Below are 27597 nucleotides of genomic sequence, written 5' to 3'. Positions count from 1 at the left end.
TCATGTACTCGCCTTCCACCTACAATGAAGCTCATCAATAAGAATTCTATCATTCAATCTGATGTGAAATGGTGAAAAAATGTATGAACTATCATACCCGATCCATGACATTTTCCATCATATTAAATATGTTGCCATAGCAAATTATATTATGACTTCCAGCTGAAGACTTAGTTTAATGAATAAATGCTGCATTTTCATAGAGAGAAAACAAACACTATATTTAATCAATTCAAAAGGATAAAACTTTATTAAATTAACTTTTAGCAATATTGCTTAGAACCAAACATTTGAACATACATTGAAAGCTTGCACATTTATACATTAAAGCCATTTCATGGAACACATATTAAGAAAATATGACAAAATTTATCAGTGTTTGCATGATGTAATATATATAATATACAATATCCAATAAGAAAGATATGAATGGGAAACAAAAATTTAAAAAAAATGACAATAATACAAAGTTGCAAATTCAATCAAAATGAGACAAAACAAAATAAATATATGTGATGTAGATATATAAACTAATGTGAGAGTAAACAATGACAGTTTTACAAATCAGTAAAATGTTCAAGTACAAATATATCATCAGGTCAAGTTAAATGGTACTTCTAAGCTTATCCAAAATATGAAACATCATTTGGCACTTTCTGAAAATCTTAATATATGTAACTTGTACCTCTGCTACACATTTTCTGTCAGCCGCTTATTAGCATACGACCACAATGTCACAAGATCGAGGATATGGATAATTAAAATGACATGTATAACATCTGAAGATAAACCTATATTACATATTACTACATTAAGATACTGTTCATGGCTTTGAAACGAACAGTGTTGTCTCGCTGAAATGAACCAACCTCACTCCCCCTACCTCCATGACAAAAGGATGATTTCAAAATATAGGTTTTGAGTATTGTTTCTCAAGTATACTGTGTTGATGTTGAATATTAATGTTAAAAGCATTTGACCAATCAAAATAGATGTAATTGTTCTTTGTTCAAGATTACCACGGATTTCCTCACACCTGATTAAGAATCAAAATAAAGTTGAATGTCACATCTACAAGATTCCTGAAATAAAAATTCATTTAAATCATGCCTGAATAGATAAAAAAGTGTATATGTGTAATTAATAATTGTTTTTTAAACAAACTGCAAACTTTTTACAATATTAACCAAAAAAATAATCAGGTTGACGATCTAGTTGGGGTATGATACAAGTGAAAAATTATGTATTAGCACATCAAACACATATACAATAAGTAGCTAGCATTTAGTATAACATTACAATAAAACATAGTGAAAAGGATTTATGAAATGGAATGGATAAGATATTAAAACAGAACACCTAGTTATCATAACCAGAACAGCCTTTAAAATATTTGTTGATTGAAAATTGAATTCAATATGCATTTTAAAAAATAATTTAGCATGACTTTCAAAACTAGCAGAAATTTTTTAGAAATATCGGATGATTCGTGAGAAAGGAATGATTTAAAACATAGGCCTTTTTTCTTGAAAATTCTTCTTTCGTTAAATTTTCATCATTGCTAATTAAGATTTCAATTTCATCCGATCCTTAACACGTTATTTTGATAAGAAATCTTTCCAAATCGATATTTCAAATCTGACCAATGATAACGATGATGTAACAGTATTGATACAATGATCATCCATCATGGAACATTCTGGAGGCAACACATCAATAGAAAAATGATTTAATTTTGAACACACTAAATGGTATATTCAATATAGATAACCCAATTCTAAGAAATAAATATTGACAACATGCTTCAGAAACATACACAAAATATGAGAATTCAACATTATATTTCAATATTCAATAAGGCACTATATTAACAATATAATCTTAAAACAAAAGGCCCAGCAGGCCCGTATTATCCTTGCTGCTAATCAATGTAATTAACATCAACTCGAACATAATTGTTTGAAGTACATCATTCTCATACTTTCATAATAATAGCACCGGGGTGTTTACAACACTACTGAACTGTAACAAATTCATATCTAATGTAAGCACTAACAGAGGGGAAATAATTGTTGGGTATTTGGTGGATCTTTGGCAGAAACTGATACAACAATTTCCCTATAAACTCTATACATGATAGTTGTTGCCCTTCTAAAGGACTTCTAGCACCTCTAAATGCATGTTAAACAAAGAAAAAACTTACTCAAGTAAGACAATGTCATCCCTAAATAATTAAACGGATTGATTTTGCATTCAAAGTTTAAATGGAACATGACACTGAAGATAAATTTCTATAAATCTAAAAATCTGTTGGAACAAGAAACATGATAAATTCTATAATTTATACATTTGTATCAGTACAAACACGTTTCCTGTAATGAACTCACATTTTGTCCTAAGATATGAAAAAAACACACACACACGTTACTTTCTATAACAACCAGTTCATACAGACTAGAAGAGTTCATATGTTCAATATATAATTTCTTCCTTTCATTTCAAATATTAACAAAATGTCATCAGAATTCTTGTAAGGCTGCTTCCATTAAAAAAACAGCTTAATAGCTTGACATGATGTTGTTAATTTAGATATTTAAATAGGATTGATAAGAAACATCAAACATGATGTGAGTAACGAAAATTAAACATGTAAAGATATTTGTGATATACAAATAATATGTTTTTAGTATCAATTTATATATATATTTAAGCAATTTTTTCTAGTTGTGTTGATGTCCCTATCAAATGAATGACTATAAAATTCAGAAAGATTACCTAATCACATCAAACAGCATTACAGAAAGTTCAATTGTACGATGATTTATCTTCTTGACAACTTGGCAGTATATCAAAAATTGTTATAAAAATACATTTAAGTCTTAATAATGATTAAAAGGTATTTACTGGTATTGCCGCGCTTGCAACTAACATCTCAAACTTCAACATCAACAATTGTTTTATGTTTGGTATTTTACTTTAAAATTTAAAATGAACAACAGATACTGATAAAATTAAAAGATCTTCCAAAGGAGATATATTTTGATACGGTATTGATAAAAGAATCTCATTTTATAATATCTGTTTCTCAGACACATATATTGTACAATTTATATAGAGCTGGACGCTGATGTAACATTCTAATTTACACACATGATACAGACAGAAGCAATGGTTAGGTAAATCAGGAAAATAGATAGAAAAGGATACATGTTCTATACACATTACCCTGTTCAACCTGGTAGATTTTATACAAGTTGAATACTAATGGATTTTATGAGAAAACTAGCTATTTCAGTATCAAATCTCTTATGAATATCAATTAAACTGTAATGAGTATTTGGTAGCAATGTTTATTCTAAATTAAAAAAACATTTGTGATATATAATATCAGCTTAAGTTATAAAACCATGCAGGTACAGTAAAAATGAGGTACAAAATATCTACACTGCACAAATATTAGCTTTTCAATATGTGAACATATATCTTCATGTTATCAATAAGTAAAAATCAAACAAAACACATCTAAGGTGAGTGTACAGTTAATTGAACATTGAAAGTTCAGATATACACAATTAATCTTAATATAATTATCAATGACAAGCACAGTTGATTCGAATTATCATTGAATAGTCAGACAATAATGAGACTGCTAAGTGCAAATCTTGCATAGGAAAACTTTTAGAAAAAATTTATTCATACATAGTGATCTCAATGTCACCATGTCTATGAATGATAACTTAATTCAATCAAAAGTATTTCTTCACTTAATTACTATTAGTATGTAAAATAGAATTGTAAATTTATGAGACAATCTTCAGAAATGAAGGAAAATGATAATGATTCTCATACAAATGACAAATGATTGAAGACAACAGATGATCAGTTCACAGCATTTTATATCCTGGTCTTTAGGAAAACTCATCCGCTTGCTCCAAAGTATGTAACATATTTTCAACCACAGACCACATTGATAGGATAAGAATCTAGACTTGATAAAGTCATGATATTTATAAATCCTTTTCATATAAAAACATCTCTTATCTCTAACATCTTCAGCAGACTTCTGTTCAATGCTAGATGTTCGGAGATATCCATGTCATAGAACTGTTATAATCACATCCTACCGAAGTCTATGATATTAGGTAATGCATTCTTTGAAAAAGTTCTCAAGGTCTACATCTTGTGCAACCGAACCTCTTTCAAAGTCTCCAACTCTATGCCACAGTGTCTGCTTACAATACCTGTTTTGGCCAGCCGGAACACTTTGACCAATTTATCCAACTCAATGAGATTTACACTTTAGAGATTCCATTGAAGAATTGATGTTTCCCATTGGCAAAGCAGGTAAATCAAGGATAATATATTTAAAATGACTAATTACGACATCTTTTTCACAAAATAGTACGATGCGTATACATGATTAGAAGAAATCACTTCCGATATCCAATCGTTGCAGATACCTGTATATATCAACATATTCTTGTTGATGTTCGCTACAGATACTGGGTCACTTTGTAAACACAATCACCGCAGATATGTGCTTGACATCACACCATATATTATGGATTTTGTCTCACAATACTTTTAACATCATTTGTCACATGTTAATCACTGGAGTGCAGTTTTGGTGACCTGACATACTCATCGCTGTGGATATTTGCACGACATCATATTTAATGGTCTTGGTTGATTAATATCAGGTAATGTTTCATCGTATAATCACTGAATCCTTAAATTTCCACACATCATATTTACATATCATTGAGGATACCATATATATATGTTTACATAATCACAGCCAACACTAATTACATTCCTTCAATACATCTTTCCTGTTTGTGTGCACTGACAATATCTGTTCAATATCATTTTATAATGATCACTATTCATACATTGCCAACACATCAGCTGCTGTATCAATCACTGAGGACATCTGTCGTACAACGTTTGTTTATATCCTCACTATGGATATTTGTCCGATCAGTGAAGTACTACACAATAGTTTGTTGTTTGTTAGGTGTATCCTCCACATAGCTGTGGTGATACAGACCTGTACTACCATCTGCTAACATTCCTATCAGCCAACCCGGATTGTCTTCATCCTGCAAAACCAATCAGTCAATATCTCAAATGAAAATTTAACACAAGATTAAAAGAAAATATATATCAGTGTTGCTAACCTGTCTACAGCAATCAAAACAAATATTGCCCTGTCAACAGAATCTTAGTTCAAACTCAAATTTGATTCAACTAGCTAGGGCAATATGCATAAAAGAAAGAAGTGAAAAAGTACAAATAAGACCAGGTGTTCCAGATGAGCAAGCTTCAGCTTCATCAACAACACCTATATAATTCTTGATATTTTTGATGTGTCCCCTTTAAGTCTTCTCTTAATAGCTTATGTTTTCTCCGAGAACACAATATGGTAGGTCTGCCATAAACATACTATCAACAGAAACTGGGTTGAGGTTTCCTGGACACAACCATCGCTGCACAGAATAATCCTTGATATCAGCACTCTGAGAAACAGAATCTGTCACAGGTAGGGATCAAACCTCACACCCCAGGTCTCCACCTGATGCAACATTAGTTTGATGTTCTAGTAACTTGCTTTTAAAACCTCTATTTTGATTGTTTCTACTTCCCAAAACAGGTTTTGGCCTTTGCAATTTTGATAAAAAGAATCAATTGACACCAGCAATTGTGGAGATTTTAGCAAATATAGCAATTTTCATGACCAAAATGAACTGACCTAGAAAAAAACATGAGATGAAATGTAATTGTGTGTATAGTAGGGTTACATGTTTAAGACAAAATATCAATATTAACACTTGCATGAGAATTAATTTTAAACACGATTAATTGCTTAGAGACATTCAGTAAATGATATCATGAACATTGTTATATAGACTATGAAGACAACAAGAAAATTCCAACAGGTCAAGACAATTATAATGAAAGTCAAATTCAATAAAACAAACGTAAAATATGAACAAAAGAAAGCTTTACACAGAGATTCCGGACAGGCACAAAAAGAGTAAAATCAGGAGTTCCGCAAGAGTACATTATAAGTAAGTGTTTTCTGTTTCATTGACTCACTACAACTGCCATGTAAATCTTGGTCAATCCCAGAAAGTATTATAAAATTACACAACAACGGAACCAACTGGCAAACATGCCTAACTTCATATCGATCAGAGAAATAGAGTATTTCTCAATGAGACCACTATGATGACCATAAAAATTCACCATAATTTTCACGTTTTGAAGCCGAGGAAATGCATAAATGATTCATCAATTACCGTTTATTAATTGGTAATTAACTGCTAAGATAAACCAATCTTAATACAGTACAACAGTACTTTTTGCTTCCCTTAACTATAATTTTCTACAAAAATATGCAATGTTACCTCTGTAATTTCCATGATAAAATTGCCTTCATCAAATGACAGTTCACCTGGATTTTGTCCCTTGTATGGTCTCACAGTTTTTCGCAAAGATCTTTTCTCAATAGGTCTGGAAATTGGAAATTGTTAAGTCATTATACTATTGCAACTATTGCAATCTGTAGAGAGGTGCCCATCTTATCACATTGATTTAGAAGGCCACAACAGGCGAAGTGGAACAGGTACATAAAATTATGATGTTTTCAGACATACAGATCTAAAATTTAAACCTTTCAAATTCATTTCAATTATCCAAAGCCAATTTTAATCATTAATTACTTTTTAAATTGTAATGTAAAGTTTGTGGAGTTTGATTTTATGTACCTGAATCATGAAGTACATGATGCTAAAAAAAACAAAGCAGAGTCTGCAGATTTATATAAGAAAACATAATAAAAAATATAAAACATTTTGAATTTTATTTGAAAGTTGTAGTAGACATGATACCATAAAAAAACGACACCATCATTTCTGAACTACAATAAAACAATGCAGTTACCTTAAGTCTGCTGGTTTTCCATTAACTCCATTGATTTTACCAAAGCTTGAGAAAGTTCCAGATGAAGGCTGGTTATCTCCTTTAGAGGAAATCTTGATTTCTGGACTAGATGGAGGGGAATTAGGAGGAGGTGGTCGAGCTGGTTTAGCTACTGGTATGGACCGTTTTTTCGGAGGGCTGATCACCTTATCATCATTGTCTTTGGTCTGAGGACTAGGTGATCGGAAAGTGGACAACTTTGGCAGCCTGCTCGGACTAGAATCAGCCTTTCCCTTGGACTTTTTGTTTGTTTCCGGTGGTTTATTGGGACGCTGTGGTTTGGATTTAGGTGAAGCACTAGTGTCCTGGTTCTGATTATTTCCATTTTGAGAATTAGATTTTGATTTATTGCCTGCACTGTTTCCACCACTGTTCTGACGTACAGGTATGGATCTTTCATTGCTTCTGTTCCTCGGTGATTTCTTTGGTGATTTATTGTTAACAGGTATTCCTGTCTTCACCTCTTTTCCTGGCGAGCTGTTCACTGGTATACCAGATTTTACCTCCCTGGTAGGAGAATCACTGACAGGAATACCTGACCTCACCTCCCTTGCAGGAGAGTTCACTGTACCCGATCTCTGACGTCCTGCTTTCCTCCTGGATGCTGGTGACTCCTGAATAAGTCTTTTCTCTGGGCTAACATTATTCTCCTTTGGTGGAGAGGATGTGTTTGAAATTTCCTTCCTTTTTATTGAAGGCGATTCCTGCGCTACCTTCCTGTCTGGGCTGGTATTAACTTCCTCAGAACTTGTGTCTGGTCTGTAGTGGATTTTAGGTTGAGGTATTCCTTTTGGTTTAGGTGCAACAGGTGGTCTAGCTTTTGGGATTTTTGTACGATTATCACTTAAACCTGTGTCCATCCTATCACCTTTTTCATCAGGAAAATGTTGCGACTTGTTCACATGAGTGCTTTCGACACTTGGACAATATACGATATTTGGTGATTCCTCCAACACCACACTGTCTCTTGCATTGCCTGTAGGAAGCACTGGGTCACTGTTTTTGGCATTATTGGAAGGACTCTGTGGCACATTGTCATGTGAATTGATAGCAGGATTTGCTGGGGCACTGTCAAAACCATTGGTGTGACCAGATACCACATGAATCTGACTGTAAGTTGCCATAGGATCAGAGTCATACATTTTAACAGGATTTGAAAGATTCTCTGACGGATAAGAATATACATCATTTGAATTTCGAGTTGTTACAGTATCTGGACAGTTTGTGATTGGATCAGGGCTATATCTTTCCACAGGGTCTTGGCCATATACAGGGCCTGGACTGTGAAGCACAACACGATCTGGACTTGATTTAGCCTGCCCACTGTTTTGTCTATTAAACTGAGGAATACGAGAAACTTTCGGTTTCACTTCCTCAACATTGTATGTATGGTTTTTCAAACCGACAGGTCCATCTATCACATCCTCTTCCATGTCATTCATCCCAACGTGATCTGGTATCGTGTTCACCTCCTCAACTTCATGATTAAAAGGCTTCTCCTCACTTAACAATGCATTTTGTCTCTGAAGCTTTGGCATCAGGTGACTAGTATCCTCTTTTGGCCAGCCACCTGCCAAGCTGTCATTGGCAGACATTGAAGTTATGTTCATATCTTTGTACAGACTACCACTTTGGTCTTCCAACTGATGGAAACCAGACATGGATGACAATGATGCAGATATGTTCTCCAGTGAGGTTGTTTCCTCAGCTGTTACGTTAGGTGTGCTAGCAGCACTGGATGGGGAATGGAGAGAAACTTTTGGGGGTGGGGGTCGTGGAGGGGGTGGAGAGCGTGTTGCTTGGCTGGTCCTTTGGTTTGATGTTTTTTTCATATCCAGCTTTCTGCGTGGGACTTTCACTAATTTTGGTTTCACAAATCGTTTTGGAACAGCTGGTTTTGTTGGTTTGTCTACAGAAGTGTCCTGTGTTATACTTATCTCAACCTTAGGGAATTCACTTATAACCTTTGTAACACAAGGCTCCGACTTTCCTACACCTAACGCTTCACTGACCCCTCTCTGCTCTGGGGTTGAGTGATTCTGACCGGGTGGTGCTGGGGCTTGGCGTGTTGGTTTGATAGGTGTTGGCAACTTGCTGGCCCCAGTCGCATCAACGGGAGGTTTTGGTGCTTTTCGTTTTGGTTTTATCCTCTTACCGGAGCCTTTAGAGTCCATTGTGCCAGAGGACATGGACATGTCATCATCTGACCGGGACTGGACAGATAAAGTGGATGCACTGCGGTCAGACTTAGCAGCAGAAAAAGTAGACAGAGTCCCCGGGCTTCCAATATCCATTGTTTGTCTACCTGATCTGTCTCGACCTGATACGTCTGAGGCTAGTGATACATTGTCATCAGATCTCACAGACAATTGTGATGTACTCATGTTGGAAGTCACTGGCAAGGGAGATGTCACATTCATTCTACCCAAAGAATCTTTTGTGTTGCCGTATTCATCTACATAGCTCTGACCATCTGTCACAATCTGAAAGTAGAGTGAAAATGCGATAAATTCTTCTTCTTCTAACATTCAAGTTTTTTAAAATGTCAAATCCATTCATTGTGTCTTAGGTTATAATCAAATCAATGGTACAGGATTGAAATGGAATAAAGAGTCACCATACAGAAATTCCACTATTCAAAATGCACTTAAAAATGGTGTATGCAATGCATGCAACTCTGTGACAAATAGGTACTGGCCTTCTTCACAAATACATCTCCTATAAGCTCACTTTTATTAACAAGAGGCCCAACAGCCTTTTTATTAACAATTAAGGTCTTTTTGTCACATGTCATGAAAATAACATAGAAATGATTTTGTCAAAAAATTAAGATAGCTTGAACTACATTTTACTTGTATAGCAACTGCAAAATGTGCATAAAATTCACTATTCAATCCATGAATTCTTACACTGATAATTCTAACCAAGTTTAAACTATTTTCGATAGGAAATAAACAAATTATGTTCCAAAATGTTATTTTCCAATATAACCCATAGTAAATTTTACCCTCTACAAATGTGAGACCCACGGGTGATGAATTTTAAAATTTTAGTAAAGCACCACACGAAACTTATACCTAGAATGTTTGATTATACATAATCTTGGTATAATGTAGAAAAATTTTGAAATTTCAGTCATTTTTATAATTCTTCTAACCCGTCTATTAGACCCTTGTGGGTGGCAACCATACAATTTACAATTTTGGTTAACCTTTGACCCTTGAAGGTTTCTACAAAATTTCACTGGGTTTTCAGGAAGAAGAAGAAAATGCTACCATTTTACAACTTGACGCACATCGCACGACACCTGACTGAAGTCAATTGCAATAGGTCACCATGAGACTTCATCACAGATGACCTAAAAAGAAAGAAAGGATGAGCTCCAAAGGGGTCTATATATCATCCAATGAAATTTAAGTGTTGAATTTCCCTTTGTGTGATCACAAATGCCTTCCTTCACACGATTCTTATTAATATTCCTAGACAGGATGTTGATTTCTTTTTTACATTAAAACTTAAGTCCTTCAGGATGTGGATGTAATCTAATCATACATGTATTAACAATCTACATACAGTGATTAAGCTTCCTGATACTAAGATGAAGTTGGAATCTATAATTCCTGTCAGATGCTTACAGTATATATATGTTAATTTCTTTCGCATGCATATTTGATCCTCAACAATAATACAGGGGTTTTTTTTCATGTTATCTAGCATAACCATGCGGAAATTTGTTTTGTGTTGGTGCAGAAACAATTTCTTATGGCTGTCACTAAGTTTCACTCAGCGTGTATACATAAGGTCCAGGCAAACTAATTCTTCACCTCATTTCAAGCAATACGAGAAAATCACTTAGAATTGGTATGTGTATATATAACATAACTTGAGTCCCATAGGGCCTGTATCACTTACCTAGATCTTGAAGCACAGCAATGTTATACATGCCTATAGGTTGGTATTTCAAATGTTTCCACATTAATTTAAAGCTTAGTCACTTAACCTCATTGGTGGAGCAAGACCAATGGGTAAATTCTTATATCATGGCTGTCTTTCACTTTTAATGCCCAGTAAGAGTTGATATGGTTATCAGGTTCGTATTTCAACTATGTCACAGAAATAATGTGCCATACCCAAAGGTCAATACAATATATCTTGGTTAAAATGAGGTAGCAAATGAAATAATGAACATAATTATTTTGGTGAAATTTTTAAAGAGTACTTGTCAATAAGGAGTAAAGAATTGCTGATTGCTTGCACTAATCAAGCGTTATATGTCTATGAGTACAATGTATAAAACTATAATGCTTCTAAACATAATGATCCCTGACAAAAAATATAAACAACCAATGTTACAGACATAGGTAACAGGGATTTTTCCAGGATTTCTAGAAAGGGAGATCACTCTATGTCTCTATTGTAATGACTCATGGGACTGTAGGGAGGGCAGGGTTTTTTAAATCTTTTGTTTTTGGGTTACAAAGATGGGTGCAGGTATTGTATTTGCATACTACATCTATGGTAATTATTACTGAAATGAAAGTTATAAACACAGTTTACAGGGATTTTTCTAGGATTGTATCACACCTCTCAAACAGAATTATTGCTTTCTCCTCTAAATACATAATGACTTTTATAGCAAATTTCTAGGGTAAAATCTTTAATATGAATTCATTATATCACTACATCAGTAATACAGGTATACACACTGACTGTGACAAAGTAAGCTAATATACTGTATTGTTGTTTGATCTCCTAGAAAAGTCCCTGTGTTACAATAACCCTGAATACAAAACAAACACACATAACAAGTTTAACAAAATCAAGAACAAGATCAAACTGGTCTCATGCTCAAGTTCTTCGGGGAAATTGTCAGATTTATAAGAATTTGTTTCCCCATTGACTGTAATCAATATCTTACAGAGAAATTGAATAGAACCATCTGATCAATAAAATAACCAAATAAGTCCAGAGATTCACTCTCTCTTTTCTTCTTACTATTTCTTAATGATATTTTTATATTGTGTGTGTGAAAGTTCGGTATTTGCTGATTACAATACCTCCAAATAGAAATAAGCCTAAGGCTGAAGATAATGATTTCTCTAAAAGAAGATTCTCTATTTCAAGAATGTTTGATTTTTTTCCCCCAATGAGATGACCAATTTTTGTCTTAATGTTGAAGGCATTTTCTCTGCAGTAATCATGTTAGTTTATACAAATATCACTTGTAAAATTAAAAGTAAATAGTTTGGTATTGAAAAATATTATCAATTACATATATCTTATTTTTATATTTCATAAAATAGTGTTGTATTCATAACGAGTATATTCCAGGCACAAAGATTTGAACCTTCTTGAAAAAATATGAATACTTTCTATTTCAAAGACAAAGCATCGCCAATGTAATTAAGAATAGGATAATGCATCTGGTACCTTATGCCCCCTTTACTATTCATAGTAACAGTTAAATAAATTATTTTTCAATCGTCTTAATTTCTCAACAGATTTATATATATATCAATTAGTGTTAACAAATCAAACTAAAAATAATGGAATATGAAAGTGTATTTTACATTATCAAAATATGATCATCCTGAATGCACAATATGATTAATTTGACTTGCCAATCCACAAAATTTATTGTAAATTATTTTTTTTTTAATTTTCATGACAATTACATTAAAACATTTGGCAAGTCAGACAGAGACGAGAACAGCAAAATTTGGACAAATCAACACAGAGAAGTCTACATGCATTGTCACCTTTCTAGGTCTGACTTCCTGTAAGGGAGAGCAACAAGCCAACTTTAATTGTGGACACAAGTGAAAATAAAATAGGCTTTATGCATGTCATCAAATACAATATTAGCAAACTGTAACTCAGGGGAAGTAACTCAAGTGACTTCAAGGGAAGTAACTGAGGGGTCATATGAGACAGTTCCTACTGTCTCATAAACTTGATTCAAAATACTTAAATATCATATGATTAATACTTTATTTTTCTGATCATATGCTATTGTCAAGGAAAATCACTCAAGGAGTCCTGACATATTTGGTTGTTTCTACCAATGCTTCTATTGTCTTCATAAGTTTTTAACTTGAAAGTATAACTTTATAATCATTTTTCGTAAGTGTTTGAGTTATGAAAATAGGCTCTATTTCAATTCATATAAGATGATGGCGAGAATGTTTTAAAACATACAATGTATAAACATGAGATGAGGAAAGGTTGAAAATGCTTCAAAAAAAACATGAAATTTCATGGTGTCTTTTTCCCATTAAAAAGATGTAACCAAATGTTATGAAATGATATGAATGCCCCCACAGGTAAGCGAGGAGATATTTGTAACTCTCTTGTGTTATTGGCTTTGTTTAAAGGTGAATTCATTAATTATGAAACCAATACTTACTGAACAAATAAAAAAGTTACTAAAGTAGGATTGTGTCCTTAAGCTTCCAAATTCAACATCTACCAAATTTATAAATGTAATTGTAATAAATGTAAAAAAAAATGGAGTAGAATTTCTTAAACAAAGATATTTGTTTTACTGTAATTTTCATTCTTGTCCATCATATAATGTCTATACCGACTACACCAAGGACTGGGATAGGAGACACATCACTCACAACATTTAAAATACAGCAGAAACTCTTCAGACAGCATCTTATCTCAACAATTTCCATGCATAGCATTCCAAGTTTGATTAAGGACAACAATTAATATATATAAATCTGTTCAAACTGATATCTTTGTAGATTTATCAATGTTATGTTGTCTTTTGTGTCAAATCTTTTCAAAAATGAATTTTCTTATAAATACTTTATCATGAATTTCAATGTAAATAAATATATTCATGCATCCAAACTTGCATTTACTTTTCATATAGCTGTCCATGCCTACATAGACAGTCAAATGTTGAAAACAATGACCTTCACACTAGATTGACCTTTAACGTCAAAGTCCCAATCCGTAATTACTTATGTACCACAATGAACAAATCGGACACGAGAATACAAATAACAATACAGAAAACATACTTCACAAATTTAAATAATACCTGCACATAAGCTCCTGGAAACCATCCCACATCATCTCCATTGCAACCAAGCCACCATCCATTCTCAAGTGTGTCAAATACTAGAACTGTGTCACCAATATCAAACGAGAGATCCTGGTCATTCTCTGCTGCAAATGGGCACACTGCTATGTGTTCTGAAATAATAATATGTTCAATAAAGATTTGCACAACTTGTACACGTGTATAATCAATATTACATACAAGTATAGAAGAACTGAATGACTGTCACAAGATTCACACTACTTGGAAACTTGGAAACTTGAAAACTCCCATTGTCATACCCTTCCCACACTAGGGACATTTCTCCCACCACAGAATTGTATCTCCTACAAAACATCACAATGTTCAATCTTCACATTACAGTACTACAATCTAATATTATGCTTTATGAGCAGTACAACAGTTTTTCAACTTGTTAATTTGCTATTTTTGTATATGTTGAACTTGTGCAAAAATAAAAAAAAAAAAATTTGCATGCAAAAAAAATCATTCATAAACAAGATCTTTTTTAAAGTATCTATAATTCATATTTAAAGCACATAATGTGAAAATATTCATCTTATTTATTGATGTATTTCTAATATATTGACACAATGTAAATAAAGTTTATGATTGGAAAAAATCTGTTAATAGAAACATTGTTAGAATATTTCATGGGTGTTTTTGTAATAAAATTATGAAAAGTTCCCATTAAATATTCCATAGAAGAATGAATGAATTTATGTCATAAATTCAAACAGGCACAATTATGGACCATGACAAATCTAACATTTTCCAAGGATTTTGATAACAAGCTTTGGTTATCAAAATCCCAATGGCCACCTGACAACCATTTTGTTTTTTGTGGTTCATCACAAAATCAAAAGGGCACAACTAGTATAGGAACTGAGAGGAATATACATCAGAAATTAGAAAAAGATCTGTCCAGTATTTCTCTAAGAAATAGTAGTGGTAACAGACTTTTATTATCAAATTTCCAGATGCTGCCTGTCAGCCATTTTGTTTTTCATCTCAGTCCCAAAAGAAACAGTGGACTAAATATACTGACCAATACAGATGACCTCCTGGTCCTTGCTGTCGTTAACCAAAAGCTGCCTGTATACCTGTGTGTCCTCAACTATTCCTCTCATTGGAATGGCCACTTCCTACATACACAAAAATTGGTCAATATAATTGATATGCATTAAGATAAAGTTAATTTCATATTACACTCTCCATGCAGTGATTTAAGACATATTTGGAAGTTACTGTGATTACATAAATATATACACATATATATACACCTAACTACAAATCCATTATTAATCAGCTTTACAACTGATGGGAGGTTAGAAGCCCCTAGCAGATAAACTGCCTCTTACACCTACTATATAGAAAATTCTGGAACTCCATCAACTAGAAATCAAACCATGATTATTTAAAACAAATGCATGTTTCACAAGGAGATAAGCTGGGAATGAATCAAGTTGGTTTGATAAACGTGTAATCTCGGACATACACAGTTATCTAAACCTACATTTCATACACATATACCAGAAAAGACAGATTCAGCCATTGAAAATTGACTGTAAAAAGTTAATAAATGTAAATTTTAATATGAAATGAAACTTTAATAACAGAAATGGTAAAGGAGACTTCTTCAAATCTTCAAATATTTGGTTTAAAATCTTCAAATATTTAGATTTTCCTGAACGTGATACTATTTCAGTTGTATATCAACAAAGATAAATAAATTCAAATTTTCACAAATTTATAATAGTAGTATTTTAACTACTTACATTTAATTCCTGTACATAGACAGCAGGGAACCATCCTGTTTCTCCTGTACATTCACGCTGACCCTTCATCCAGCCATTCTTGTCCTTTTCGATTCCCTTGATTATCTCCCCTTCCTGTAGACTGATCTCTGACTTGAAGTTGGCAGTGTATGGATAAAGGGCTTGGTATCTTTTGCCTGTTGAGAACAGACAGTAAAATGTATATATTTGTATGCCTGTATCTCTGTATATCTGACATAAAGATCAGCTCTTTAATTCTAACTACAATCTTACACAGATAATATTATCAATGGTGTTACTGTACTTATCTCACAACCAGCCCATGCTAGCTTACCTACAATAACTACTGAAATAAAAATAATACCCACAAAAAATGCTTTTGGACTACATTTAATTGTACTTTAAAAGTCCTTGACCCCTCCAGAGATTATCTGCAGGTTCCCTGAGGTTACTGGATGATACCTAACATCATAGCTCACACGTATATATTGTACATAGTATACACTGTCTACATAATATCAAGATATTAAGATTATAACACCAAGGTTTGGCTACTAGATGTGGCTATCTCAGTTAAAAATAAGTACCAGATTACCAGGTCTATAAAGATATTTTAAGAAAAGACAAAAAAATTATATTTAAATCAATCAATGGTATTTGAATAAATGAAAATTATTTTTTCCTCAAATTTTTATGCAATTACTCGGTAAAGCTAAAATATTTGTTGTTATAATCTAAGCTGTTGTTTAAATGGTGTAATTTTCCTCCAAACCTAAACATTTACCTGCAGCAGCATATAGAATGGGGTCGCGGATGTGATTGGCTGAGCTGCCATCTACAACATTATCTTCCTTTTTCTCCAGCTGAGGAACACGTGGGGTTGACACTTCTTTACCCAAAGCCTGTTAAACATCAGAGAATACTTAAACACTACTTACTCTACAATAAAACAATAAACAACAAAACAATATAAACAACAACACTGTTTACAAAGAGTATAAATATGCTATCTAAAAAGAGGTTATAACATAATAGGACAGAATATCAAGATAATCTATCAATATGGTTTTATTTTCTCAAGATATAATTTGTGAAATAGTTTGAAGGTCTTGACACTAAAATTGCATGTTAAACTAACCCAGGAGTCCCTTTTTGGGGTGAGCTGCCTCATGGGGCTGTAACGGTCAGAATGACTCCGAGGAAGGTGCATTGACCTTGGTCGCTGGTCCTTACTCAGCAGAAATGAACTGACCCTGGGCTTTTGATTCTCTGATTCAAGCTCATCCACTCCATCTTTTTTATCATCTGTGAAGAAATCAAACAATGTTTACCAAATATATATGTATAATTTTAGTTGCTGAAAAATTAGAAATAATTTCATTAATGCCTATTTTTCATTTTTTACTCTCTCTTCTGACCCTACTGTTGTCAACATACTTTTATCCACCTACATAGATGACCTTTACCCCCTATCCACTCAATTCTCCACTTGCAAAGACTTAGATACCATTACCTCTAACCATTCTATATCTCCTTACCCAAATTTACATCCTTTTTTGGCCAACCTCTACCCTCTCATTCATAGAGTACCCCTCCCTCCTCCACCTCAACGCTCCTTTCTCATCTCTATACCCCGTATTCTTCCCCATCCCACTCCTCTGCCTAATACATATATACTCTTTCAGCCCTATAATCCTTCTTTATATCATTGCTCTTTCCTAATCCCTTTGTCTATGCAACTTCCCTCCCTTACCCACTGCCACCTTGTTACCTACCCCCATCAGTTATGGACTTGTGCTGTACAGCCTTGACAAAGCTGCCTGGAAACCATCCCTCCCTGCCGTCCAGTGTGCCTTTCCACCATCCGTCATTTGTCTTTTCAAGGACAGTAATTGTGTCTCCTTTCCTAAAGGCCAGTTGTCCCTCTTGTGTGACATCATAGGAGTGTAATGCTTTGTAATGGACCTCATCAGAGCTACATTCTGTCAAATACAGAGTAAAATTCAAAGAACCATAGGATGGTATGCCTTTGTATTATTTTTTGTGTTATACAAAAAAAAATATCATGATAAAAAGATATATTTCCAAACATGAACAAAACGGAAAATAATGAAAAGTTGAAAAATGTCAAAATGACACACATTTTCTTACATAACTGGAGCTTTATCTCTGTAAGGAAGACACCAATTAGACAGCACATTGATTCAGAAAAGCCAGTGTTATAATATATGAACCTGGAAAGTGAATTTAATCTGCAAAAATGTCATATTTGACTCCACAATGAACGAATCAATATCCCACTTCAACACAAGTATAAATCATATAACCAATTTTCGCATACACAGTGGTATTGAAAGGTATAACAGATAAAGCCAATGCTGTGGTTTATCTCGGGGAAGATTGTGGTGTCCTATACTCTTCGGCTGGATTCCTTAAGGTATGCCTGGCAGATGTGTCATAGCGATAATCAATCCAGGGTAAAACAGCCCCAACAGCTTCTAAGTTTGAGTTCTTAATTCGAGTTCTGTTGTATCATACCAGTGTAATAAATTAAAGAACCAAATCTCAGAATCTGTTGTCGTTATCTTACTCTGTAATTTTAAAAATTTGTGTAACCGAAAGAAAAACATGACTGCCAAATTGATGCCCAGGATGTCTCGCACTAAATATCCCCTTATGGTCAAAAACTAAAAACAAGTTATTCTGGACAATTTAGTAGCAGTTTTGAAAGGAGCAAGTTTCAGAAAAACAGATAACAAATGCCACCCCATTGCATGTTGAAATAACCAGTTCTTCTGACAAGATGAGATAATATATAATAAGGTATCGTATGTATCAAGGACACACATATATACCATTCAAGTTTCCAAGAAATGGCAACAATGTTATTATGATGTCATTATCACTTGTACAGGGTGAAGGTCACAAAAACTACTGTTAAATGAAATAATGATGAACAAAAGTGACTGTGATTGATTCAACATCTATTCCTTAAGATAACCTGGTATATGTGAAATATAACATATTTATCCAGCATATAGAGCCCAAGGGGCCTTGTAATATTTGACTTCAGGGACTGCAACAACAAAATAACATTAGTAAATGTAATAACTGGGCATAGTGAAAGGAATCACTTTTGTTTTTCGTATTTTACATTTCGATGATTTTAGTGTACACATCACTCTTCAATCCATGCAGTTATATAGTTAAGTTTTCATCAAGATACATCAATTATGTTCAAAAGAGTAATGGTATATATTTAATTCATTTGTCCTGCAAGAAGTTATGGATTCCAACATGAAACCTCCACCTCCAAGTCAAGGAGGGGCTTTGAAGTTTTAACGAGGCATGGACTCTTTAATATCAAACATAGGCTTACAATTGCTTCTTGACAAGAAATTGTTATAGTCTGAAATTATATCTTAAATCGTTGACATGAACCAAAAAGCAACATTTCTCTGAAACATAACAGGTTTTGTGTTCAAACCAGCTGATGAGGTGAATACAAAGGAATGGGAACGAGGTCCACGGGCCTTAATGATCGTCTGACTACAAAAACTTTCAGCATGGACAAGGGTAAATTTTCTACTTTGAATGAAATCTAACTAAGCAACTGTTTTCCATGATGCGGATGGTAGTTTTGGTGAGGAGTAGGAAAGAGTAACAAGAAGTTTAGAATATGTTTTTCAAGATGGTGGTCATCTTGGATTTCAGACATAACTGTAAATTAACAACACGGTCAATACCATATCAGGATCATTTCAAGCAAGTTGAAGATCAATCCCATCAGTGAAACTTTAGAAGAAGTTTGAAATAGGTGTTACACAGGAAAACCCATGATTGCGCTATCATATTACAAAATGGCCTCCCTGGCTGCCGCATCAAAATTTTGACATGGTCGAAAAAAAACATCACTTTGTTGGCTACCTTTCCTTAACACTCCAACCAACTTTAAGCTCGATGACACTAGTGGAACTGGAGAGGAAGTTTAAAATATGTTTTTCAAGTTGGTGGCCATGGTTGCCATCTTGGATTTCAGACACACCCTGAAAAATAACAGCACTTGGTCACCAACCTCAGGATCATTTCATGCAAGTTTGAGCTTAATCCCACTGTTGGAACTTGAGAAGAAGTTTGAAATGTCAAAAGTTTACACACAGCGCACAGCCTAAGGCAGATGACGACTGACGAAGCACAATGGCTATGACCTGAAGGGTCATGATGACCTTAAAAATATATAACCAAGGAATGTATCAGGTTATTTATAGGTATGATGTATAAACATTCCTATGCATTAACAAACACTAACTACTTCTCCTAACCTCAAATCATCAACACATATTTCTATGCAAGAGTTTTACATATTGAAACTTTTTCTAACTGCTCTCTGATTCTGGTGGACAGACAGTACTTTTTCTTTTACAAAATAACAAACAGAAGAGTCAAGGAATGAATTAAGGACTAAACACAAAGGAGAGGTTATATCATAGAATAAAGAAATCAGAAAATGCATAACTGATACCACCACCAAAGAGAAAACTAGCTATGTAGCACACACAACTAAATGTCTAATGGTTTTTAATAATAAACACAAATATCTAGACAGGATTATTAATCTATACAGGTAACACAGGTGGTTAGATACACAAATATCACACAGACTCAATGCATCATGGTCAACAATTTGATGGAAAAGTAGTAAAATGCTTTAATAAGATATAAATTAAAGTACATTTTTTTTTACTGAAGCTCTATGAGATATCATGTACATAAATTTTTTTATTTCAAATATGGCAAACATTGACCTTTGGCCTTTAACTTTGACTGATGACCACCAAAATCTAAAGTGGTGTAGACCATAGTTGGGTCATGTTATGGCATGAATATGGACTAAATATGTCCATAGGTTCATGAGATATCTTATACACTAGGTTATCACCGGCACATAGACAAAAATATATACTGATACTACCCTAACCCATGAAGGGGGGTATAATATATACAGAACCCAATATAAAATTTTTGAATTAGACATTATTACAGATACATATACATTCAAACCAAACAAAATCTTTACCTTATTAGGTTTTGGTTTGCTAATCAAAGGATTTGAATAACTTTGCCATTAAGGAAAACCTTTTACAATAGATACAAACATGGCAAAATTCTTTGGAATTTGTTTAGTTTAAAATTTACTCCCATAATACTGTAGTGATACACTAACTAAGAAAAATTGCTTCGACGCTGTTTATATCATGAACACTTTTCCTGTGATGATTTGAGTCTGTATTTAAATGGACACAAACAGAAACTACATCAAAGTACAATATGCAGATGAGCTAACGATGGTGTGACCAATACCTCTCTTATGGACGGCGGGACCTTTGCGCCGTTTGGGTTTAATGACTGAAAATGTAATATGAGCAAGACATGGAAATGACACCATGAACATAAACAACCAAGATGGCAGAACATCGTAAATACTGGCACTATGTGTGTTATAAGTGTGTGATAGATGTATGCACAGATGAAAACATGGATGATAATACTATTATAATGATAAACAAATACTTTGACAAAATAATTAAATACCAGGTCAGCTGTTTGAGCGGACAGAAAAATAATTCAATAATTTTTTTAATTCTACACAAACTTTGGCAGAGCAGATATGATCTGAATAATTTCATAGTTCTCTATTGTACCATGGATTAATTTTTGGGAAAATCCAAGAGGGTTTCTTTCTCCTTTGTTATGTCTTTTTGTTACAAAGTCATTGACCTCTCGATCACAGGACTGACCTTAATACAAACACTGACAATTCTTATCAACAGTATGACTCTAATATGTCCATTGACCTTTCTGGTCATCTGATTGGCCAAAGCCCCACTAATTACCTTTCTGGCCATTTGACAGACTTTTCCTGTAGTCCGTGAGTATTGTCTCAGTGATAGATTCAAACCCTGGGAGAGGATCTGCTGTTGAGGCTACACCCATGTCAGATGTTGCAGTGGTGCTCACCCATAGGTCATGGGTTCGAATCTCCTCCTTGTTGTTCTGAAATACAGTTAATATCACATTTAAAAGTAATAGGTATATTTGAATTAATTAATTGCTGGAAATGCGTGAACCACTAGGAGAGGATCTGCTGTTGATGCTACACCCATGCCAGATGTTGCAATGGTGCTTACTCATAGGTCATGGGTTCAAATCTCCTCTTTGTTGTTCTGAAATAAAATGACCCATTCAATGTAATAAGTAATTAACACTACCCCTAATTGTGATGATAACATCATCATACTGGTGTCTCAAAGGCTCATCACTACCATCATTTCAAGAAATGAGACAAAAGTCAAAACCCTGCAGCCTGAAAACCAATGTTTTTTTAAAAGAAATACCTATAGTCTTACTCATTGCACTGAAAGCTACTGCATTCTTCTACACCAATTGATGCCAATGTTTTAATTCCTTTAAGATATTTTAGCATATTATGATCTGTCAGAAGCCCTTGACTAATTAGAATGGTCTTTAACATACCAAGTGATGTAATATTATATCTATAACTGAAACATGTATCTAACTAAAGTGACCAAAAATCACATGATCATCCATGGTTCCTAAACACATTATCATCAATGGTTCTGAAGGATTAATCATGTGATCATCAATGGTTCTGAAGGATTTATTACATGATCATCCCTGGTACCTAAACACATTATCATCCATAGTTCTGAAGGATTAATCACATGATCATCCCTGGTACCTAAACACATTATCATGCATAGTTCTGAAGGATTAATCACATGATCAACCCTGGTAGCTAAACACATTATCATCAATGGTTCTGAAGGATTAATCACATGATCACTTATGGTTCCTAATCACATGATCACAATGGTTCTGAAACAATAATCACATGAGAGGACTTAGATAGGCTAAACCTGTTGTCTAATTCCAATGACTAATTTTATAGTTAACAAAATCGATTAAAACTGAAACTGAAATGAATCAAATGATTGTCAGCTGATCTGAAAGAATATAATCACATAGTCAACAATACATGGTTCTAAAAAGGTTATAATCACATGATCTTCATCGGTTCTCAAAAATTATAATCACAATTTGAAATTTCTTTGAAAATGTAAGTTACATACATGTACCTTGGAGGGTTTCTTCCGTAAGCAGCAGAAAATGGCAAAGGTGATGAAGAACAGCACAATTCCAACCCCACATAATGACACGCCCAGGATAAACGGTAGACTCTCACTCAGTGCTAGATTCAGGAAATATAAACAAATCCTTAGAAGTCTCCCCAAACTCTCAAAGTAATTTGTTGTGTCCTCTGAAAACTTCTCAAGGCCAGTACACCAAGATTCAGCCATTGATCTTCATCAAAAGATGTCTTTCATTTGAATACTCATCTAAACTAAATTTAACTTTAGAACTGATGAAATATTGACAACACACAAAAGGAATTCATCCTGTTCATCGGAAAATCTAGCTTTGTCATGTTGAACTTCTGGTGTCACGTCACAGGCGTGAGACCATCACTTTCCCATAACAAACAACCAATCCTGAATAAGCTTACATTATGAAGAACACGTAACTGCAGTATTAAAAGGGTTATTCTGAAAATAGATATATAGATTACATTCACTTCCAACGTAAACAGAGTGTTTTCACATTTTATGTGAACTAAGGGCCGTTTCCTGTCAAAAACTCAAGACAAGTATAAATAGGCATATAGCCAAAATAGCACTAGCTAGAAATCGTTTTACATATTGATGTACTGGTCACCTATACTTTACTAAAAATAGTACAGGATGTTGCTACTCTTAGAACTGCTGATAGTTTCAATTACATCTTTAGTGTTTACATTGCTACATAGTAAACTAGAACCTTCAGTATATTTTCTGGTAACAAATAAAAAGTTGATCTATATCACCAAAGGAGTAATTTAAAAACCTTTACATTATGTGTATCTATATTTCTTTTTTAATTTGATTTTGAGCATGAAGTGGATGTTACTGAAGAGTTCTAATGTGTATACATGTTATTGTTACATAACAGTGCCAAATTTGTAGGTTTGCAGCCTTTCAGAATTACATACAGTAAAACTTGACATTTCACAAATCCGTTTCAACATATTTCGCATTTCACAAAATCTTTAAAAATCCCCTACCAAGCCTCCTTGACCCTTCGAAATCTAAACTGGCTTTTATGAATTTATGAAGTTGCAAAGCACCGATTTTTCCTGTTCTGGGGATCCCCATAGGATAATATACCCATGTATATGAACTTCAGTAACTAGCAAAACTCACTGGTTTGATGTTAATATTGTAACAAAGATCAATATCTATTTCAATGCCTCTGCTAGGATTTGAACTTGGGACCTCTGGCTTACTAGTCTGCTGCACAACCAATTCAGGTAAAGAGAAGCCCTGTCTAGCGGAGCAGTAGATTGCCGCTAGTATCTTACCATGCAGGGTCACAACCTCTTCCTGTATGATAAAACATGTCACTATCAATGTATTTCTCATAATGAGGTTGAGCATCAGACTAATAAGCCAGGGATCCCAGGTTCGATTCCTAGTGAAGATAGTGACATAGATAATTAGCTATGTTAAATTGACACCCATGTAGGGACAGGGGAATAACAATTAGCATTAGTTTCACAAGTACTGCTGTGACCTCTGGACACTCAAGAGGTGTTATTTCCTAGAGGGGGGGTATGTAACCTTGATAAAATACCAGCTCTGAAATACCGTCCGGCTAGAGAGATCTCTTTAGCTCGATCAGATTAGTGTCAGACTAGCAAGCCAGGGTCCTGGGTTCGACTCCTAAAGGAGGTATTGAAATAAATAATGACCTCTCTTAAATTGACGCCCATATAGGGACTCAGGAATAATACTTAGCACTACTTTCACAAGTACCGCTGTGACCCCTGGACACTCAAGACCAGTTATTTCCTAGAGAGGGAGTATGCAACCCTGGTCAAATGCTAGCTGAAAGTTTTGTTCGGCTAGAGAGAACTTCTCTTTTTCTCGGTTGGATTAGTGTCAGACTAGTAAGCTAGGGTCCTGAGTTTGATTCCTAGCGGAGGAATTGAAATAAATAATAACCACTGTTATATAGATATATTTTAGAACCTAGATGAACTTTTCCTTACTTGCACTAAATGGACATTTGTTCTTGTTTTTAGTTATTTAACATACGTATGACATACATACGTTTTAGATAGTGTAACCAGTGTTCAGAACATTCACTCATATGAAACCATAGATTTTCTGCTAGTTGATGTAATCAGGTTTTCCAGAAGTTTGAGATGGTTTTATATTACTGCAATATGTACCAATCTCACTATTACAAGCTTCGTACATATTAACCTAACTCCTGAAAACCTTTTTCAATGAAGATGATACTATTCTGAAAGATTCTATTTATGAAACTTGAAAATGTTATAATCTTAAAAAGTTATACCCGTGGATTCTTAACACAGTAAAATGTATTACCTCTTTATTTCATACTACTAATAAAAAATCATGACCCTCTAGATCTCTGGGGACCTTCTGGGTCAAGGTCTATCAATTAAGATCCACCTATATTTAGACAGCTTAAGGGGCTTTTTCTCACAACATGCTATTGGACAATTTCTATATCGTTACGATTTCCTGGTCACATCTGATCCACTACATTCAACTTACAATACAGCTAAACATGAATCATATATTACAAATCTCTAAAAAAGAATCCATATGATAACTTTAATATGTGACTCCTGACCTTGAAAGATGTGTCAAGGTTATTCATTAGAAAAAAGGTTAACATTCCCCATCGCGGCAAGCTACTGGCCAAATTTTATAGCCCTTGGCCAGTTCGTTGATAAGAGGACACCACTTCAACAAGATGATGCTGCACATACCCACAAGATTATGATCAATTCACTTATCCCAACATAAAAATGAAGTGTTACCTATGTGGCAATTATTCACAAGGCCTTATCAGACTGACAACAGCAATGGCTTCCGGCTCAATACAATACATTTAACATTTCCTGTTTAAAGTGTGACATTCAAGTGATTCAATATGCATGGCTAACAAAACCAGGAAAATATTCCTGTACATTGTTGATGTAAGAGTATTTGTGCAGTAATGAATTTGCCTTGCGACCTTGATGGATTTTAACATAAAATGATTTTCAACTATATTTCCCTGTAATTGACTGTAACCTACCTGTAGCAGCTGTGGGCGGCACACTAGGTGCTATACTTGAAGTTGGCCCCAGTGGTGGAAGCATAGATGTTGTCCTTAGGCTCTTGTTAGGGATGTACATTGGAGTAGCCTTGGACCCAGTCGGTATCACAGTCTTGCTTGGGGTTACTGGGGACAGTGGGGTCATAGGGGACAGGGGTTGCACCATTTTGGGGGTGGAGGTGGGAGTCAGTCCTGCACCCATAGGTTTTGTGGGGGTAATGGGGGCAGATGACTGACCAGACCCTTTGTTTTGGGAATTCAAGACAGTTCCATCACTAGTAAGTTGCTCCAGTGTACTACTGGATTTGAGTATCGGATCTGTTGATGATGCTGGTCCAGTTACTACAACGGGCAAAGTCGCAGACACTGAGTTAGAGTTTTTTGATAAGTCAGGGGAATAAGATGATGTCAATGACACTGACAACTCTGCACTTCGCTTCTGGACACTAGTCAAATGATTTGACACTGAAACGTCTAAGCTTGAAGATTCCTTGAATATTGGCAATGACAGTGAAGAAGATTTTAACAATGACACAACATCTGATGAAAGTTTAGATGAAGGCACTATTGCCTGAATTTGTCTCATAGCACTTGTGCCTTGGCTTGGAGTTTTGGAAATTTTGGCAGAAGATGATACTGCAATGTATTTTGTTGGAGAAGGTGTCACTTGAGAAGATTTCTTTGGTAAACCAGACAGCTTTTGTGAGGTGGCTGCCATATCTGTTTTCAATGAAGCATCAGGAAAACTTGTGTGGTGGTTGGTAGAAGATGAGGGCAAGGAAATAAATCCAGTGGTTGTACTCTGAAGAGACAGGTCTTGTGTTCCAGTGATCCTATCATAACTACTCTGTAACAAGGGAAGGGATGAAAATGAATGAGGGGTAGACAACTCTTTCATGGACTGGGACTTTGGAGTTTCTGTTGTAGTCAGTCCTTTTCCAGAAGATTTGTCATTAATCACAGAATTTGTACTCATATCCATCACTTTGGTGATGTCTGTCGATGACAGAATCGCCATTTTTGTTGCACTCACATTCATTTTGGTCCCTGTACTTTGCTGTCTTGAACAAGGCAATAGGGATATTAAATTCCTTGCATTGCAGTTGAATTACACCGACTCAGTACACACAACATGTAAACAGTATACATGTAGATTTAAAGCCTACACATGCCACAGCACTTCATCACATTCACCAGTAGACTCCGTCAGAATCCCACAATGCACACTCCTGGTTAGGAAGTAACAACTTAATCTTTGGTTCTACACTCATCTTAATATACTCCCTGAATATATCACAAACACTTGGTTTTCACTCCAATATGAATTTCCGTAATGACAATCAATGTAATCAATCTGAAATAAGAAAAATTATGAAATTTAACACTTCACAATATCAGTTAGTATTTCCTTGTTCTGAAGTTACAAGCAACATCAGCATGAATCTTGTAATTATCCATTCATTTTCCTTATATATTCAGAACATAAGAGGAAATATCCAAAATATATAC

At 34.4% G+C, this 27597-nt stretch overlaps 1 protein-coding gene across 1 annotated transcript; it reads right to left on the bottom strand.

Moving 5' to 3' along the window:
* Nucleotides 1-314: 314 nt before the first annotated feature.
* LOC132546141 (uncharacterized) lies at nt 315-26716 on the bottom strand. Its single transcript, XM_060209839.1, has 12 exons — nt 26068-26716; nt 22995-23107; nt 21732-21891; nt 17613-17819; nt 16976-17142; nt 16622-16739; nt 15838-16013; nt 15108-15204; nt 14039-14193; nt 6946-9467; nt 6411-6516; nt 315-5102 (listed from the first exon to the last, which is right to left on the bottom strand). The coding sequence occupies exons 1-12, from the start codon at nt 26672-26674 to the stop codon at nt 4992-4994; spliced, it is 4539 nt and encodes a 1512-aa protein (XP_060065822.1). The 5' UTR covers nt 26675-26716; the 3' UTR covers nt 315-4991.
* Between the last annotated feature and the right edge of the window lie 881 nt (nt 26717-27597).

The sequence above is a fragment of the Ylistrum balloti genome, unplaced genomic scaffold (genome assembly GCF_031769215.1).
Source record: "Ylistrum balloti isolate Yb309-2 unplaced genomic scaffold, AGI_CSIRO_Ybal_v1 Utg369876, whole genome shotgun sequence".
Taxonomy (NCBI): domain Eukaryota; kingdom Metazoa; phylum Mollusca; class Bivalvia; order Pectinida; family Pectinidae; genus Ylistrum; species Ylistrum balloti.
The sequence above is the reverse complement of the archived record's forward strand: the minus strand, read 5'-3'. Positions and strand labels throughout refer to the sequence as shown.